The sequence below is a fragment of the Diadema setosum genome, chromosome 7 (genome assembly GCF_964275005.1).
Source record: "Diadema setosum chromosome 7, eeDiaSeto1, whole genome shotgun sequence".
In the NCBI taxonomy this organism is placed as follows: domain Eukaryota; kingdom Metazoa; phylum Echinodermata; class Echinoidea; order Diadematoida; family Diadematidae; genus Diadema; species Diadema setosum.
This window is the reverse complement of record NC_092691.1, coordinates 31,668,235-31,685,083: the sequence shown is the minus strand read 5'-3', so window position 1 is coordinate 31,685,083 and position 16,849 is coordinate 31,668,235. Positions and strand designations below refer to the sequence as shown.

Below are 16,849 nucleotides of genomic sequence, written 5' to 3'. Positions count from 1 at the left end.
ATGTGCCAAACCTAAGTTGTCTCGTGCCATTTTCAATATGGTTTTGCCTCGACTAGTAATAGTAGTCTTATTTCATTAGTTTTGCCTTTGAAACACTGTCCAGGAAATGTCTGTGAATATGACAAGTTGTTCATGTAAGTTCTATAAATGCTTAGTGTTTCTTATCACTGTATTTGGTAGCATCCTTTGAATCTCAAAGGTGTTTGAACAGGTGCTGAATTTCTTTTCTTTTTGCAAACTTATATGTTGTCAGAAGTATGCCTTCTGTGAACATCCTTACAAGAGCATTGACATGAACATATCACAGTCAAACCTGTGTAAAAGACAGATGACCTCTATACACATGTTGGAGGGCAATGTGATTTTTGTCATGTTGCCGGAAGTATAATGCAAAAGATCATACAACATAACTAATTGTTTGTATCTCAGAAAAAAAGAAGAAAAGATGAGTGCAAAAGAAATCAGTGTATCGGTTTCAGTTTCTTTAACTTTTCAGTTATAATGATTTGGTTGGCTGCTGAGTGAGACACAAATTTTAACAGCTAGAAAATAATCTAAATGATCACTCTGCCAACACCCTGTTTTGGTCAAATACCACTGTTTATCTATTTATTCATTTTATATATTTATTCATCTTTTTTTTTGGGGGGGGGGGGGTGCAGGATTATCAAAACCGTCAGATTTGCTAAATATATATCAGATCCTTAAGTTGCCAATGCAGTTAAGAAGGTAAGTTTTTATTTGTATTTCATTCTAAAATTTTATGACTCATGTGACTCATGCAGAGTGTTCAGTGGTGGATCCAGATGGGGTACACTGGGCATGTGCCCCCTTTATTTTGTTGTTATTTTTTTTTTAAGAAAAAAAAATTGAGGGGTTGCATGCCCCCTTTAATTTTGTCAAGGCCCCCCCCCCCCCACCTCCTTTACAGAATTCCTGGATCCGCCCCTGGTGCCTCATCTGTAACCCGAAATTTCCTCTCTTGCCTGAATGATACCTCAAAAGCAACCGTGGAATGTGTGGACTGACGTGTGCCTTGTTGGAATTCTGTCATTTCACAATACACTGTGATTAATCACAGTGGATTTTATCAGCGTTTTGATTTAATCAGTTCCATAACCATGAGGCAAGAGTAACGCGGCTTGGCGCAAAGCAAAGTACACTCTACACGTTTAGGGATGTAATTTCTGTATAAGGCAGTACTGTTTTTGAAATAAACAATTCGCTATTTTCTATGGCATCTTTCAAATTTCTGATCCAGCCAATATTCATTTATGTGTCATTTCCTGTGCATCTTTCTTCATTGTCAATGTTATGAGTGTATGCTTCTGTCTCTCTTTATTATTATCATTTTTTTAAATTTATGTACCTATGTATGTACATAATGATGTATATTACGTATATGTATATATTCATTTATTTTGATAGTCTAAAATTTGGACTTCTGATGAGATTTCCATATCTTACAATGATTTTAAAAGGATGTGTAAAGTAAGAGGGTTGCTCAACACCTGTACATGATAAGGTTGAAGTTTTAATCACACTTTGTGATGAGTAATTTTGCTAATACCTATCATTTTCAAATAGGCTTTAAAAAGGATGGGTTTTGCAAGAGAGGAGACCAGTATTTCTATGAAAGTTTTGTTCATCCAAAATGATCACCATCAGAAACAGTCACAAGTGGCAAAGTAGAGGAAATGAAATTCAAATAACAATACAATATGTGATGACCCTATATATGCCACCTGATGTTGTTATTTACTCAATACAGGGAAGCCTCGAAAAAGTAGCCCCTCAGCTGTGCAAATTTGATATACATGTACATTATGTATATTTGATTGTGTGTGTGTTTGTACATAATATGCATGTGTGTAGGTGTGTGTGTGTGTGTGTGTGTGTGTGTAATAATTCTTCTATGAGTAGGTGCCTACCTTTTTTTTTTCATTTTATCCCGTTTCTCTACTTAAAGCACTAATAATGTCTGCATGGAAGATTTTATCAGAAACATGCTATGCAAGGATGCCTGCTGAACATGCAAAATGTTTGTTTGTCTGTCTGTCTGTCTGTCTGTCTCTGGCTTTTGCTCTCTTGCTCGACATGGGGCTGTGGCAACTTAATGCTTTATTATTATACAGACAGATGCACAGACACATATACGCATGGATACAGTCATATATTTTACATAATCGTTATAATGACTACACACATATTTGTGTTTGTGTGTGTACACATAATCCTAGTGCCTTCATGTGTCTTCATCCTCACACTATCATCATTCTCTTTATACCACATAGGAAATTCATGAATCTAGGCTGTTAATGAGTCTACCCCCTTCTCTCAACACACGATCCCCATGCTGTAATGTGACGGTCTTGCCCTTTCCTGATGATCCACCGTAGCCATCATCTATATGATTATGATTCTATCAATTAATGATCAGACTACAGAGAGTCGAATCGAGCCGCCTGTATCATGGTAATTACAAAGGGGCCAGTATATCCAGTTGCTTATTGTTGATGTTTGGTCATAGCTTATATTTGAGCAAAATGCCGACTCACTAACAACTAAATAAATCATCACATATTGCTTATAAATTTCCTCGGAGGACCGCGATAATCTCATTCATCCTGCTGTACACCAAAGTAGTGTAGTCAAATGCCTTTAGACTTTTTATCAATTCACGACACTAATCATTGCTGTGTCTATATGCGCATTAGATAACTTATGAATGAAGTAAACCGGTAGACCTACATTATGTAGGTAATTTTGCCCCCTATTTCATAATATTGATGCTAGAAATTTGTTCATTCAAAATTCCCTATTAGGGCTATAGGATCCACGGTGTCACACTTCATGCCAGCAATCAGCTTTGATAGTGGTGAGAGTATTTTACAGCGGCCAAAACACAATTTTGTTTTTCTGTGTGTCGTTTTCACTCAAACAAATACATGATGTAGCAGATACCGATGTCTCGTGTTGACCAACGAATGGTATTGCACAACAGTACTGTTAAGAGCAATTTACTAATGTACACCAGTTGACTAACTATTCAAATTTAATGCATTATTGATACCAACGATTGTTCCTGGCAACCAAAAACAAAAAACAAAAAACCAAACACAATAACTTGCCCGACCCTTGCCCGACTCTTGCCCGACAATAAAAATATTGCCCGATATGCATATTATGTGTTCCAAGTATTGAAATGCATTAAGTATAATAATCAAACAGCACCCAAACCGAATTGGTCTATGATAGATATGTATAATGGTGGTTGGAATTGTAGACTGAATAAACCGGGCCCCATTCTATCGAAAGATAAAATCGATTTTAAATTCCGGCCTTAACACACAGGCTGCCATAGACTTACAGGCTGGGCCCTGTTTTATGAAGAGTTAAAATCGATTATAAAGTTGATTTCAACTGTAAGTCTATGGCAGACTGTGTGGTAAGGAAATTTAAAATCGATTTTATCTTTTGATAAAACGGGGCCCTGGGGGGCGTTTCATGAAGGAACTTGTCGGATAAAATATCTGACAAGTCAATTATATCCGACAAGTTTTGAGAAATTCTTTAGTCTGATTGGCTGATTTCTCTGAACTTGTCGGATATAATTGACTTGTCGGACATTTTATCCGACAAGTTCCTTCATGAAACGCCCCCCTGGTCTACTAAGTATTCGTTTTGAAACTGGACGATTCTAGTACGTTCCGAAATACAAACAAAACAGTCGAGTACACACGACACTCCCACAGAGTAGTGGAACAAAGTTCTCTGTAAAAGAAAAAAAAAAAAGTCATGAGTCACAAGGGCCTTTGCAATTGCGCCAATCGGATGGGCGCTTCTCAAGCGACCAATAAGGGCGTCAGGGTAGGGCATGCATCATAGGGGCTGGAAACAATATGGCAGTTCCCTGGTCTACTGGAGCTGCATGTATGGCCATGGTTGTAGGTCAAGTTGTTTTTGATCTGGACACTGAGGTGGATTTTTTTTTTCACCTTTTAATTCCTGTAGTCTGAAGTGAGAAACTACAATCATTAGTAGCTCAATGCTTCAATCAGTTCCATAAAATGTATAAGATATGGGAATCCGCGGCAGGCCTTAACTTTATTAAATGCATGGACAATTTGGTTTGAATTTCATAACCGTGCCTTGTCCAAAGCTAGAAGTTTTGATGAATGGAATAAACCAAAGCGGAATGGCATATACCTCATTGAATCGACCCTAAAATTAGAAAAATGATGGATTATCGGAGTTACATGTAAACTCGATAACTACGCAAATGAAAGGGCACGATAAGGTGGCTTACAAATCCCACTTTGGCCTAAATGCAAATCTTTAACTTAACGTCCTCTAGTATAATCTTTGGCATGAAATTAAAAGAAAGAAAGAAAGAAAGAAAACTCGTTTGCATTGATGTGCAGGATCGTGCTTCAATTGAATCCTAAGTAATTGGGGACATTACAACTTTGAGGAGGGAAAGGATTGTGCACCGGTTACTTGGATCGAATAGATCCAAAACATGACATTATATTTTTTTTTTTCCCACCACACCTAAGAACATTTTGAATTGATGACATCACTATGATTCGGGTTGCCACCATCGACTATTCGGCAAAAACATGCGAAACTTAAAAATCCACGAAATTTAACTTCTCTATCTTGAATGAAACTTCTACCACACCGAGGATGAAATTGTCAAAAATGAATAAATGAATAAATGAAAATACCACCACCACCACCCAACCCCCCCCCCCAAAAAAAAAAACTAACCTAACCTAAACAAAAACAATTTGGCGTAGGTACCTATATCTCAAGTATCCATCCTGATACCTCTCCAGCTCCAGAATCCCGGGTAGATTCTTGCTATTTTACTACAGTGTATTCGCAGCATTTTTTTTTTTTATCGCGGCAAATCCTGTCTTTCTTGTCCCCACTAGTAAAAAAAAAAAAAATGTCATAATTGATATGAGCTGTTGGTGCATTTCTTCTCGAGAGAAAGAATAATGGGAATGAACTTGTATTTCATAAATCCTAGCAATGACGTTCAATTGTTGATTGGTTTGCATATAGGTTAAAATCTCATCACAAAAATATGAATATGTAAATTAAAATTTGAACACAGGGCATGTACTTAATTGAAATTGCATAAAACGTATCATGTCAGTCGGTCAGCAAAGTGTACTAAACTTGTAGCCTACTCTGTATCATGTGCCATTCTTCTGTTTGCTAATCTTTGTACGAAACAACATGCACTGCGGCTGCGTAGTGCAGCATGCTAGAATGATGCTGGCAAAAACAGGCGCAAGATACAGGGAGCTCAATTATGACGTCATATGCCATAGTTACACACGCTATCTATACTGTCCAATCACGAACGGACACAAAAGACATGTGACAACATTGGCCAATAACGTAGCTGGATAGCACCCATCTTTGCTTAGTCATTATATGCGTGTATCATCGCATAAGTACTCCAAGCCCGCCTGGATCGCGTCAGACATAGGAAAATTTGAGAAGCTCCGAAGTTCAGTTCGTCAGGACATCGTTTCTATTCATCTGATAAGCTTGTCTTGTTCAGGTTGCCAGTCGGTTCCATCAGTGCAAAGTGAGTATAACGCTGTGTTTTTCATTTATTCAGGTGTGCTCTGTCGCACATCTCTACCGCGGGCACGGTATGCAGTGAATAACAGAATGTTTCACGTTAGTCAATGACAATGTACAATGGCAATGTACAGCTGTATGTGACAACACCACGCAGGCAGGACTATGACAGAATCACATGATCTATCGCAGGGCGGGGAACTCTGACTGGCATTACCATACAATGATGCCTGGCCCATAGAATTAAACAATGTTAACCTCAATAATAACGGTACCTATTAACGAACGTTTATTAAAAAACACATAAGCGAAAAAAATTCTTTTACGGTAGACAGTAGAGTCAAGTCGGTAAATCTACCCTACCCTACCCTAACTGCGACCAGCCCCAACACGCAGTGTTGGGGCTGCGCATTGTAGCAGATATGATCATGACAGGCGAAGTATAGCGCCTAAATATCAATATTAAATCGCAAAAATTCTGTAATATGAAGACTTACAGGTGAAGTTATAATGTTGAAGACTGACTGCGTTCAACTTTTGGTCCTGCAAATATTCCATTTCTGCTCGAATTGATGAGTTGAATACGACTCGGTCGGAAGGAACTTGGGAGAACGACATCTTATACAGTCAATGGATTTGAAACTTGTGCGCATGCGCTGGCCGTCAATTCATCTGTACAGCTGTAGCTTTATGGCAAGGCCGTATCATACTGTTGTGGCAAACCCTCTCGCTGTATACTGCGTTGCTTTCTGGGTGGGTACGCGCGCGCAGGCCTTGTCAGAAGGCTAAAAGCATTGCGACTCCGCCCAGCACATGAATATTTACGTGCGCAGTGTACTGCATACTGATTTCGAAAATGGTGAATGGGATGGGGAGCTAGGAGATGGACCTGTAAAAAAAAAGTTTTTTCAAGATCATTGGACCAGTGTGAACAAGAACAAGGTGAACGTATGGTAGGAATTAGATAAGAATCTTATGTATATTATAAAAGTAAGTTTTTTTCTAGTGAAATTCGAAACTTACGGAGGCGCGAAAATCTGTGACAGACTGTGTATGTTTTTCAAGCTTACCGATATAGCACTCTATTGACTCAGGACGCTCCCACAGTGTATAACTGTGTACACGGAGCGTCCCGGGGTTAACCCTACCCTAGTATAACTCATAACTGTTAGAAAAATCAATTCCACAAGGCTGTGTCGAGCGTGTGTAAAAAGGTCAAGGCACTATCAAAAGATGAATGAAGCGAAAGGGCTGAAAGAAAATGGATGTGGATGTCTGTGATTCAGTGTGAACAGGTGAACGACTAAAAATGAAACTTGTCAAAGAAGACTTGCACACCACCGCACAGTGATGGTGATGGCAGTGCACGTGTAGCATTTTGTCAAAGGTGATATGTAGACCCGCTAGTCTACCTTCCTAATCCTAATGTTAGACCCGAGTAAAATCTTTTTTTTGTGTGTGTGGTGAAAGTTGGTAAGTCTACGGTTGGTAAATTAACAAAATTCTTACATGGGAACCAGCTGTCTACACAACCTCACAGGTAACGTTAGATCTTAATTTATCCAACAGAGAGAGAGAGTGTGTGTGTGTGTCAGCTACCTGCTCTGTTTTTTACTACAGTTCCCACTTCCAGTAAGTTCCAGAGAAGTGTGTTTGTGTATAAACTATTTTCTGTTCACTGTTATCATGGCGTGGCATGCATTTAGCAAAGCTTTCATGAGATTTTTTTCCTCTTCTCATTTTGTTTTCAACAGACCAATCATGCAGATCTTTGTGAAGACCCTCACTGGCAAGACCATCACACTTGAGGTTGAGCCAAGTGACACCATCGAGAATGTGAAAGCCAAGATCCAAGACAAGGAGGGTATCCCCCCTGACCAGCAGCGTCTGATCTTCGCTGGCAAGCAGCTTGAGGATGGCCGTACTCTCTCTGACTACAACATCCAGAAGGAATCTACCCTCCATCTCGTTCTCCGTCTTCGTGGTGGTATGCAGATCTTCGTCAAAACCCTCACTGGCAAGACCATCACACTTGAGGTTGAGCCAAGTGACACCATCGAGAACGTGAAGGCCAAGATCCAAGACAAGGAGGGTATCCCCCCTGACCAGCAGCGTCTGATCTTCGCTGGCAAGCAGCTCGAGGATGGCCGTACTCTCTCTGACTACAACATCCAGAAGGAATCTACCCTCCATCTCGTACTCCGTCTTCGTGGTGGTATGCAGATCTTCGTCAAAACCCTCACTGGCAAGACCATCACACTTGAGGTTGAGCCAAGTGACACCATCGAGAACGTGAAAGCCAAGATCCAAGACAAGGAGGGTATCCCCCCTGACCAGCAGCGTCTGATCTTCGCTGGCAAGCAGCTAGAGGATGGCCGTACTCTCTCTGACTACAACATCCAGAAGGAATCTACCCTCCATCTCGTACTCCGTCTTCGTGGTGGTATGCAGATCTTCGTCAAAACCCTCACTGGCAAGACCATCACACTTGAGGTTGAGCCAAGCGACACCATCGAGAACGTGAAGGCCAAGATCCAAGACAAGGAGGGTATCCCCCCTGACCAGCAGCGTCTGATCTTCGCTGGCAAGCAGCTAGAGGATGGCCGTACTCTCTCTGACTACAACATCCAGAAGGAATCTACCCTCCATCTCGTACTCCGTCTTCGTGGTGGTATGCAGATCTTCGTCAAAACCCTCACTGGCAAGACCATCACACTTGAGGTTGAGCCAAGTGACACCATCGAGAACGTGAAAGCCAAGATCCAAGACAAGGAGGGTATCCCCCCTGACCAGCAGCGTCTGATCTTCGCTGGCAAGCAGCTCGAGGATGGCCGTACTCTCTCTGACTACAACATCCAGAAGGAATCTACCCTCCATCTCGTACTCCGTCTTCGTGGTGGTATGCAGATCTTCGTCAAAACCCTCACTGGCAAGACCATCACACTTGAGGTTGAGCCAAGTGACACAATCGAGAACGTTAAAGCAAAGATCCAAGACAAGGAGGGTATCCCCCCTGACCAGCAGCGTCTGATCTTCGCTGGCAAGCAGCTCGAGGATGGCCGTACTCTCTCTGACTACAACATCCAGAAGGAATCTACCCTCCATCTCGTTCTCCGTCTTCGTGGTGGTATGCAGATCTTCGTCAAAACCCTCACTGGCAAGACCATCACACTTGAGGTTGAGCCAAGCGATACAATCGAGAACGTTAAAGCAAAGATCCAAGACAAGGAGGGTATCCCCCCTGACCAGCAGCGTCTGATTTTTGCTGGCAAGCAGCTCGAGGACGGTCGCACTCTCTCTGACTACAACATCCAGAAGGAATCGACTCTCCATCTCGTTCTCCGTCTTCGCGGGGGTCAATAGATTTATCAAGATGCTACTGAACCAGAGCCACTTATGACCATGACCCATATCAATTTTCATATACTATAATTTTAAGTGCACACCACCCGTTATTGGGCATTACCCGACTGATGACATATATCAAGCAAAGGTTGATCAATAGAGAAAATATTTGCTCTTTAAAATATACCAGCTTCAAAAGTCTTAACATTGCTGATGCTTACAATCTTGAAAGTATTTATAAGTGTGATGTAAAAGATACGGGCAACTACTAAGCATGATATAAGACAACATTTGCAATGAGTCACTTTTTCTCCATTTGCTGTCATTGGGGAATGCATTATGCTTGGTAGACAGAATGACTGCTTAATACTGAACTGTGAGTTTGCGTTTATCAAGATTAAAGGGTTCTTTATATTTCCAAACAATATACCGTACACAGGCAGTACACAGGAATACCAAATGTGAGCTTGGAATACTCTTCTTGATTTGGTTAGAAAATTGCACCTCGGTTTTGGAGACATAAGAAACCTTTTACTTGGTAACATTGTTTGTCAGTCATAGTGGAAACTGTTTGTGCTTCAAGCAAAACGTTTGAGGGGAAAATACTCAAATGCATGCAATATACAACTGCAGTGAGGAGTTTGTTCCTAAATTGCCTTTCTACATAATGGAATGCTACCTGATTTTGATATACACGTAAATGGCCGATCTCTGTTTGTCGGTGTGCATTTGACATGGTGAATTTTAATTTGACCGCCGCCACTGTAGATCTTTGATAAGCATGCAAAAAAAATATCTGTGATCTTGATAGGAAAGTTCTGATACTGCAAGATTATGACCCTCTGGAGATGTAAGTCAAATTAAGTTCATTCCATTTTCAATACTTTTTGATATGTTCTGTAATAATCTTGGCCAAGAAAAGTGAACGCAAGGAGAATAAATGTAACCGCACAGCATAATATTACTTGACCGTCTATGTTCGTTCCTGGTGCGTTGATGCTCAACTGTGGTGTGGATTTGTTGTGCTCATCGGTACTTGGTGCATTGGAAGATTTGGTTTTCCTTGTTTGCATGGAAAAGAGGAAGTGTGTGTGTGTGTGTGTATGCATGTTTGTGTGTATAATAATGTTTGCATTCCAATTTTGGAAAGATTGTGTTCGATCATTTTTGGTGCGCAGTAGCTACATTTGGTCCAATGGGGATATAATGTATTTACATGCTATATATTGATCTTACACTCCTTACACAAAAACAATTTTCATCATACAAACACAACACACATGCTGACACCAGTGCTTGTTTTTCAAACATGTGAACATACCATGTACATGTACATGGTCCAGCTTCTTGAAAGGATTGTAGAAAATATTCTGTGCGAGAGTTGATACAAGATGATTTTGGTGAGTGCTGTGTGGTGTAGAATATGCCTTACTTACTGCACATTGTTCTTGTTTTATATCTTTATTAAAGTAACAGGTATGGGATGGGGAAGGGATAGGAAAAATTAAAATGTCAATTTTGCTTTATGAAAGTGTGTGAACAACAATAGAGTGGAAACTCAATATAAATAGAGATCTTGTATATAACAAAATACATGTACCTAATATGACTGATTTCTCCGGTCCCAGTGAATTTATTTCCTTTGTTTTTTTTTTTTTTCGTTTATTGACTACTGATCTAACAAAATGTCTAAATAACAAATTGTGTTGGTCCCAATGATCTTGATATATTGAGTTTCCATTGTATAACAGATGTTCTTGTGTCCATGATGACTTCTACTGATTTGAATTGGTCACATTTTAAATGCAGGAATTGGTTTGAAATCCATACTTATTCAGTCATTTAATCATTTTTTTTTGGCGCCCACTAAGGTCAACCTCTTAAAAATCTTTCTTGCCTTTTGTGATGTCACTAAAAACATTAACATACCATGGTACACCAGCTCACAACAGCAAAACAACTTTCATACAAACATTTTGTGCACTTTTTTTTTTTTGCCACACGAAGTCTTCAAGCATTTCTTGCATTGCAGTGGCATTGACCTTTAGAAAAATGATAATACACTATACATTTTAGTACAGTGTAACAAGAAACTTCTTGTGAAATGTGAAAGAGCATGTTCTAAGAGGAATTCAAAGTTTGACAAATGAAAATAGGTTTTGAAATGGCTGAGATGTACTGTATATGAAAAAAAGTCCTATTTAAAGGTGGGAACGAAGTTGTTTAAGTCACTTTGATTTACCTTCTTTTTTTTTTTGATATCTCGTCCATTTCAAAATCGAATTGCATCAAATAAACTTTGAATTCCTTTTAGAATAATGCTCTCTCATATATCATGTGGTTTCTTATTATCTCACAAAAGATTCAAATCTTTATCTCCCCTCTCAACCTAAACTATACTGTCCCTTTAATCAAGGTGAAATGCATAACAGGCATTGTGATGCTTTCACCCTGCTTTACTGATAATGGCGGTACTGAAGGCGAGAGAGTTGTTATTCGATGGGGTCTGAGCATAAACTTTGTAGTGCTTGCTGAAAAAATTAAAAAGATGATTACAATTAGTGAATTTATATATTTTGGTGGGGAAAACAGGAATTTGTAATGAGATGTCAAGATGTAGTGGCAATAAATGTAATGAACTACATACGTACTACATGGATTCCATGCAAATTACATACATTGTACATGTACAATATGTACATGTAGCTAGATGTCTCATGTTCATGTTCAATTTTTTCATTCACTCATTTAGAATCTGAACATTAGCACATAGTGGATAGTACTTCATGAAATAATACCAATACATTACATATAAGGGTATATTATATACCGATATATTATACACACTGTATACTTCATATAATATGTGACTTGAAAGTTAGTTTTTCATTTCTTTGTATATGATGGAGTGCCAATCCTTTGTACATCAGTGTATCATGAATATTATAGAAGTACACGATTAATTATAACAGCTAGAGGGAAAATTGACTGGCTAATTATGCCAAGAATGAGCTCGTATAGAGAATACTGCGTGTGCAACTAAGTGATTGTATGTGTTGAGACATCCTATATAGGGTACACGTACTTTAGGTGTTCCGCTATGGAGCTCCATGGTTGGTTGGTCAAAGGAGGTACCTGTACTATACCACAACATGTTGATGTGTCGTTTCATTTTCACTGGGTATTGAATACATGTATGCCATAACATGGCCATGGATTGACGTTGGAATGTGAACTTTGCAAACGAAACCAAAGCCAAGTGTTTATGCTCAAGAGAGAGAAAGGGAAAGATGTAGAGAGAATGAGATGGATGGAGAAGGGGGGAGTGGGAGTGGGAGGGTTGTCTGGTCGCCTTTCTGTTTATGTCACTACGTCCGCGTTCCGTCTATTTGGTCCCCGCGCAAACAGGATAAGGAATGTCGAAATCGCGTGGACAGGTACTAACATTATGGCGCAATAACATGCCAGAGGGCATAATTATGTCGATGTCTCGACGTGCACATTGCGTCCAATACTATCAGGGAGTTGGGATTCCCATCACCTTCTGGTTTTGTGCGTGTACCACTTTCTTGGTCTTGAATGGTTACATCTTTTTCTCTATGATAATTGATGATAGGTACCGAAGTGAGGTAGAAGTCTCCGAACGTAATATTTGTACAGAGACAATCCACGCGTAAGCCTCTTTCGAGTGTATTGCTGATCTAACTGCTTAGCTCGCCTAGTACCTCCTTGCCTATACTGTACATGGATATGCAAAAAAAAAAAATATAATAATAAAAATAAAATGTGTGTGCGTGTGTGAAGGAAAGTCTGCGGTACACAGGAGTGTGTATGCGTGCATGTATAGTATTAGTGTATGTGGTGCGCTATGTTTTGGTCTGTGTGTATCATATTAAGTTGAATTGAATTGATATTTTAAATGTATGCCTATATTTTATCCGTGTTGAGGGTTGAACGGATACATGTGTGGGCTGATGTGTAGGATATAATCGTGTCTATTTGGTGTAGTTTTCGTTCCAAATTGGTTAATTTCTAGCTTTATATATTCTGCCCCCCCCCCCATTTCACCTGTCAAACTATAGGGCCTATAGTGTAGGATCCATTATATCTTCGCCATTTCATTATGCGTCTTGTATATTGGCTGTGAGTTCCGATGGATACTTCGATCTCGCCATAGGTAAATGAACATCAAACAAACCAAGCTGTTATTAATACTTTCTGAATGATACACGTTGTACTGCACGTGTGAGCTCAGGGGAAGAAACATGGTTATACAACCTGTACTCAAAAGGAGGTGTTTGTGTGCAAAACGCATCTCGGCAGGCAGGTGAATGTGTATGCAAAGCTGCGTGATGTGTGCACAGCTGGCCGCTAATAACGCATGGGAGTGTGGAAAGGTCAGACGTCGGGATGGAACATCCAATGGCTCCGTTACGTGCACTACTGTATTAATACGTTCGGCCTTCAAGCAAAATACGATGTAATGCTTTTTATTTTGATGACCTTCCAGCCTTACGGAGCGGAGCCCTGACCTGGGGAAAGAGATGCCTCTTCCTCTGTCAGTACAGCAGCTGCAGCCTCCCTCCACTTCTGATGTCTATGTGGGATGCAGGATGGGAGCAGGGAGGTGGGAATCTTTTCACCTCCCTGATGGGAATAACCAGGGATGTGGAAAGAGCAGAGACTCCAACTCTCCCGTTTTCGACGGGAGATCTCCCGCCGAAAAACCATTTTTGCAAAATCTCCCGTTCTCCCGTTTGAGATTTAATTTCTCCCGCCCTGGCTCTTTGTCTCCCGTTGGAAAGGATTTTTACATATTTCTATCGTATGTTGAAAAAATAAGCCTTAGATAGCACCAGAGAGCATCTAGATCCCTGGAAATTTCGCGTTTCGCACACATCAACTTTGAGTCTCCCGTTTGCTAGCGGTTTCAGGCAGGAGAATCTCCAGATCAGAAGGTACTTTAGGTTGGAGTCTCTGAAAGAGTCACCTCCCTTGTACAACCTACCTATCGTAAACTCATTAAAAATTCATACTCTTGACGTTCATAATGATTAAAGAGAAATTAATTCATTTCCGGGCCACCTTATAAACCCTCAGATTGCATTATTTATTTACAAAGTACAATGCCCAATACAGCTATTTAATTTGCCTTAAAGGGGAAATCCAGTCCAAATGTAATAGTCTGATAAGAAAGAGTAAAATATCACGAGTTCAACTGTATAATTTTGATCGAAATCGGATGAAAATAGGGAAGTTACGGCATTTTGAAGTTTTGCTATTTTAGGGGGAAACTGTTCTTGAACAGTCAAACTGAATATGCAAATGGCAAAGTGAGGATGTCATTCCCTCACAATATTATACAAGTTTGTACATTTTGCAATTTCCACTTATCAAACGCAATTATGCCCGAGGCTCAAATCCTCGTATATGTAACTGATCACTATTCTGAAGTTATTCAACCAGGAATAACATCATGTTTCAGACTTCAATCACAGAAACATTGAATTTCGCCATTTTTCTACATGATCAATGGGAAATTGTGAGGGTATGACATGGTTAGCTCACTCATTTGCATATTCATATCCACTGTACAGGAACTGTCTCGTGGAAATTAGCAAAACTTCAAAATGTCATAACTTCCTTATTTTTCATCCGATTTCAGTCAAATTTTTACCATTGAACTCATAAGATTTCACTCTTTTTTATCAGACTAACTTATATTTTGACTGGATTTCCTCTTCAAAGGATTTTTTTTTTTTTTTTTAAATGAGCACGGATGCTAAGTTGCCCTACGTCAAGTCCATGAATTCTATAGTTTTAGATGCCATTTCGGATCACAGTCATCTCGTGATGAATTCGTATAAGATGAGTACATAAAATCTATATTTTGTATTTGGCACATAATTCGATCCGCGCTATCTTTGGCAAATTATGAGATAATCTCCATAATGGTAGCCCCCATAGGGACCTATATTAAATCATTAGTCCCATTGAGGTAGAAATTGATGAGGAATGGGAATAATTGATAACACCATCTAGATTCAAATGACACACTGAACGTAGGCCTACAGTCACTTTTAGGCATAATCATCAACAACAACAGCAACAAAAATGCTTGATGACAAAACTCTGAAATAATATTTGATATGAATTAAAAAAACCCATAATGCATTAAATAATGATGACACTCATTCGAAAAATATATCTGAAAAATACGTATACTGTACAAATATATTCACACACATGCAATAACCACCATTACATATTGGTTAACCTATAACTACACTAATTATTCCGAAAGTGGTTATCATTCCGCGGTCAAATCAAATTGGTATACATGACAGTTGCAGTCCCTCATCCAGACTGTCGTTTGTTTGTTTGTTTGTTTGTTTAATTTGTTATGAAGCGACAGCCGGATATTCATAATGCACCTCAATTTGTTTTGTTTATTTAATCTGGAAACAAATAAAACCAAGCCTTTTATGGGGAAAATCTGGAAACAAATAAAACCAAGCCTTTTATGGGGAAACCGTTACGTGTTTTCCCATTATAGCTTTGACAGCTAATGTTTGTACAAAACGACGTAGATTATTCACGTCAGCGATGTAAACAGATAACAGTATAGGGGTGGAATTCCAGCGACCCAAAGAATGACACTGGCTGTTACAAGAGAAAAAAGCGAGGATTCGCTTGAGTAGTAGATCGACGTTTAACTGAATGCTTGAATACATTACTCATTCACCACGAGAATTTTGAATACAAACCTAAGAGAAGGTCCACGTAACAAAATGTGTTACCAAAAGTTTTAATATGAAAACAAAGTCTATCACACCCCTCAGCAATCAGAATGACAAACTGTATATGGCCTTCTGCATGCATGAATGCCAAATACCATGGCCTTTGAGCACCCACGCGTGTGCGGAAAAACAACAACATTAAAGGTATATGTTATACTGATGTCCTTCATTAAAATTTGTTGCACATAAGATCAGGGAAATATATATCTTATCAGTTGTCACAGGGGGATGAGATGGGGGAGGGGACATAGAGGGTACGGGCCTCCCAAAAAGAAAAAAAAAAAAGAAGAAGAAAAGTAAAAATCACCCACACTTTCTGAAGTTTCCGTCCATTGCATATTGTAGGTTCTCCCCGTGTAAAGGTTGGTGGGATGGTGTACCATTGTCCACATCCAAATCAAAACAAAAAAACAAAAACAAAAACAAAAACGTTTCTAGAGGGAGTTGTTGATAAATGCAAAAGAAAATATGAATAATAATTACGTGTGAACGTAAAATTCTGCACGCAGTCTATGTTCATAATTAATCTTACAAATCATGAGCAAACTGTGTAACATATTTATTCTTTTAAGTAAAAGGGGGGAAAAAGGAGACTAGAACAAAACATGAAAAGGAGACAGTGATATCTTGAGGATGGTATATCTTCGCAGAAAAAAAAATATATACACATTGGCCTTTAATGTCATTTGTTCGGTTCGGAGTTTGGCTCAGTGAACTCTATTATATGCATCGTTGTTTGCTCACAGTTTGAAGCGCAAACTGCCACCTATAGGGGCACGCTCATGGGTAGTGATATTATCATCCATTGTATGCAAATACATTTGCTTCGCACACTATGCCTTCAAGCCTATATGTTGCAAATATCTAACTTTTATATCAATGTAATTATCATTGTTTAAATGTTGTCATGATATCATGAAAGGAAAATTGATCGTTGAATTGACCACGTATAATCCATGCTGTGGGATTTTATGTCATGAAGACAAGCAGATCATCATCAAAGTCATTATACTCGCAATATATAATGCGTGATTATAAATACGATTACGTATAAGGAAACGGGAGATTATATGCCACTCTACAAAATTTGTTGATTTGCT

At 39.2% G+C, this 16,849-nt stretch overlaps 1 protein-coding gene across 1 annotated transcript; it reads left to right on the top strand.

Annotated features, from left to right (window-relative positions):
* Nucleotides 1-5,460: 5,460 nt before the first annotated feature.
* On the top strand, nt 5,461-9,913 carry LOC140231276 (polyubiquitin-C). The gene is made up of 2 exons (XM_072311422.1): nt 5,461-5,608; nt 7,359-9,913. Exon 2 carries the CDS (start codon nt 7,366-7,368, stop codon nt 8,965-8,967), a length of 1,602 nt encoding a protein of 533 aa, XP_072167523.1. The 5' UTR covers nt 5,461-5,608; nt 7,359-7,365; the 3' UTR covers nt 8,968-9,913.
* The last annotated feature ends 6,936 nt before the right edge of the window (nt 9,914-16,849 follow it).

Excerpts from the sequence above, each read along its gene's own strand:
- LOC140231276 (XM_072311422.1), top strand. The coding sequence starts at position 7,366 with ATGCAGATCTTTGTGAAGACCCTCACTGGCAAGACCATCACACTTGAG.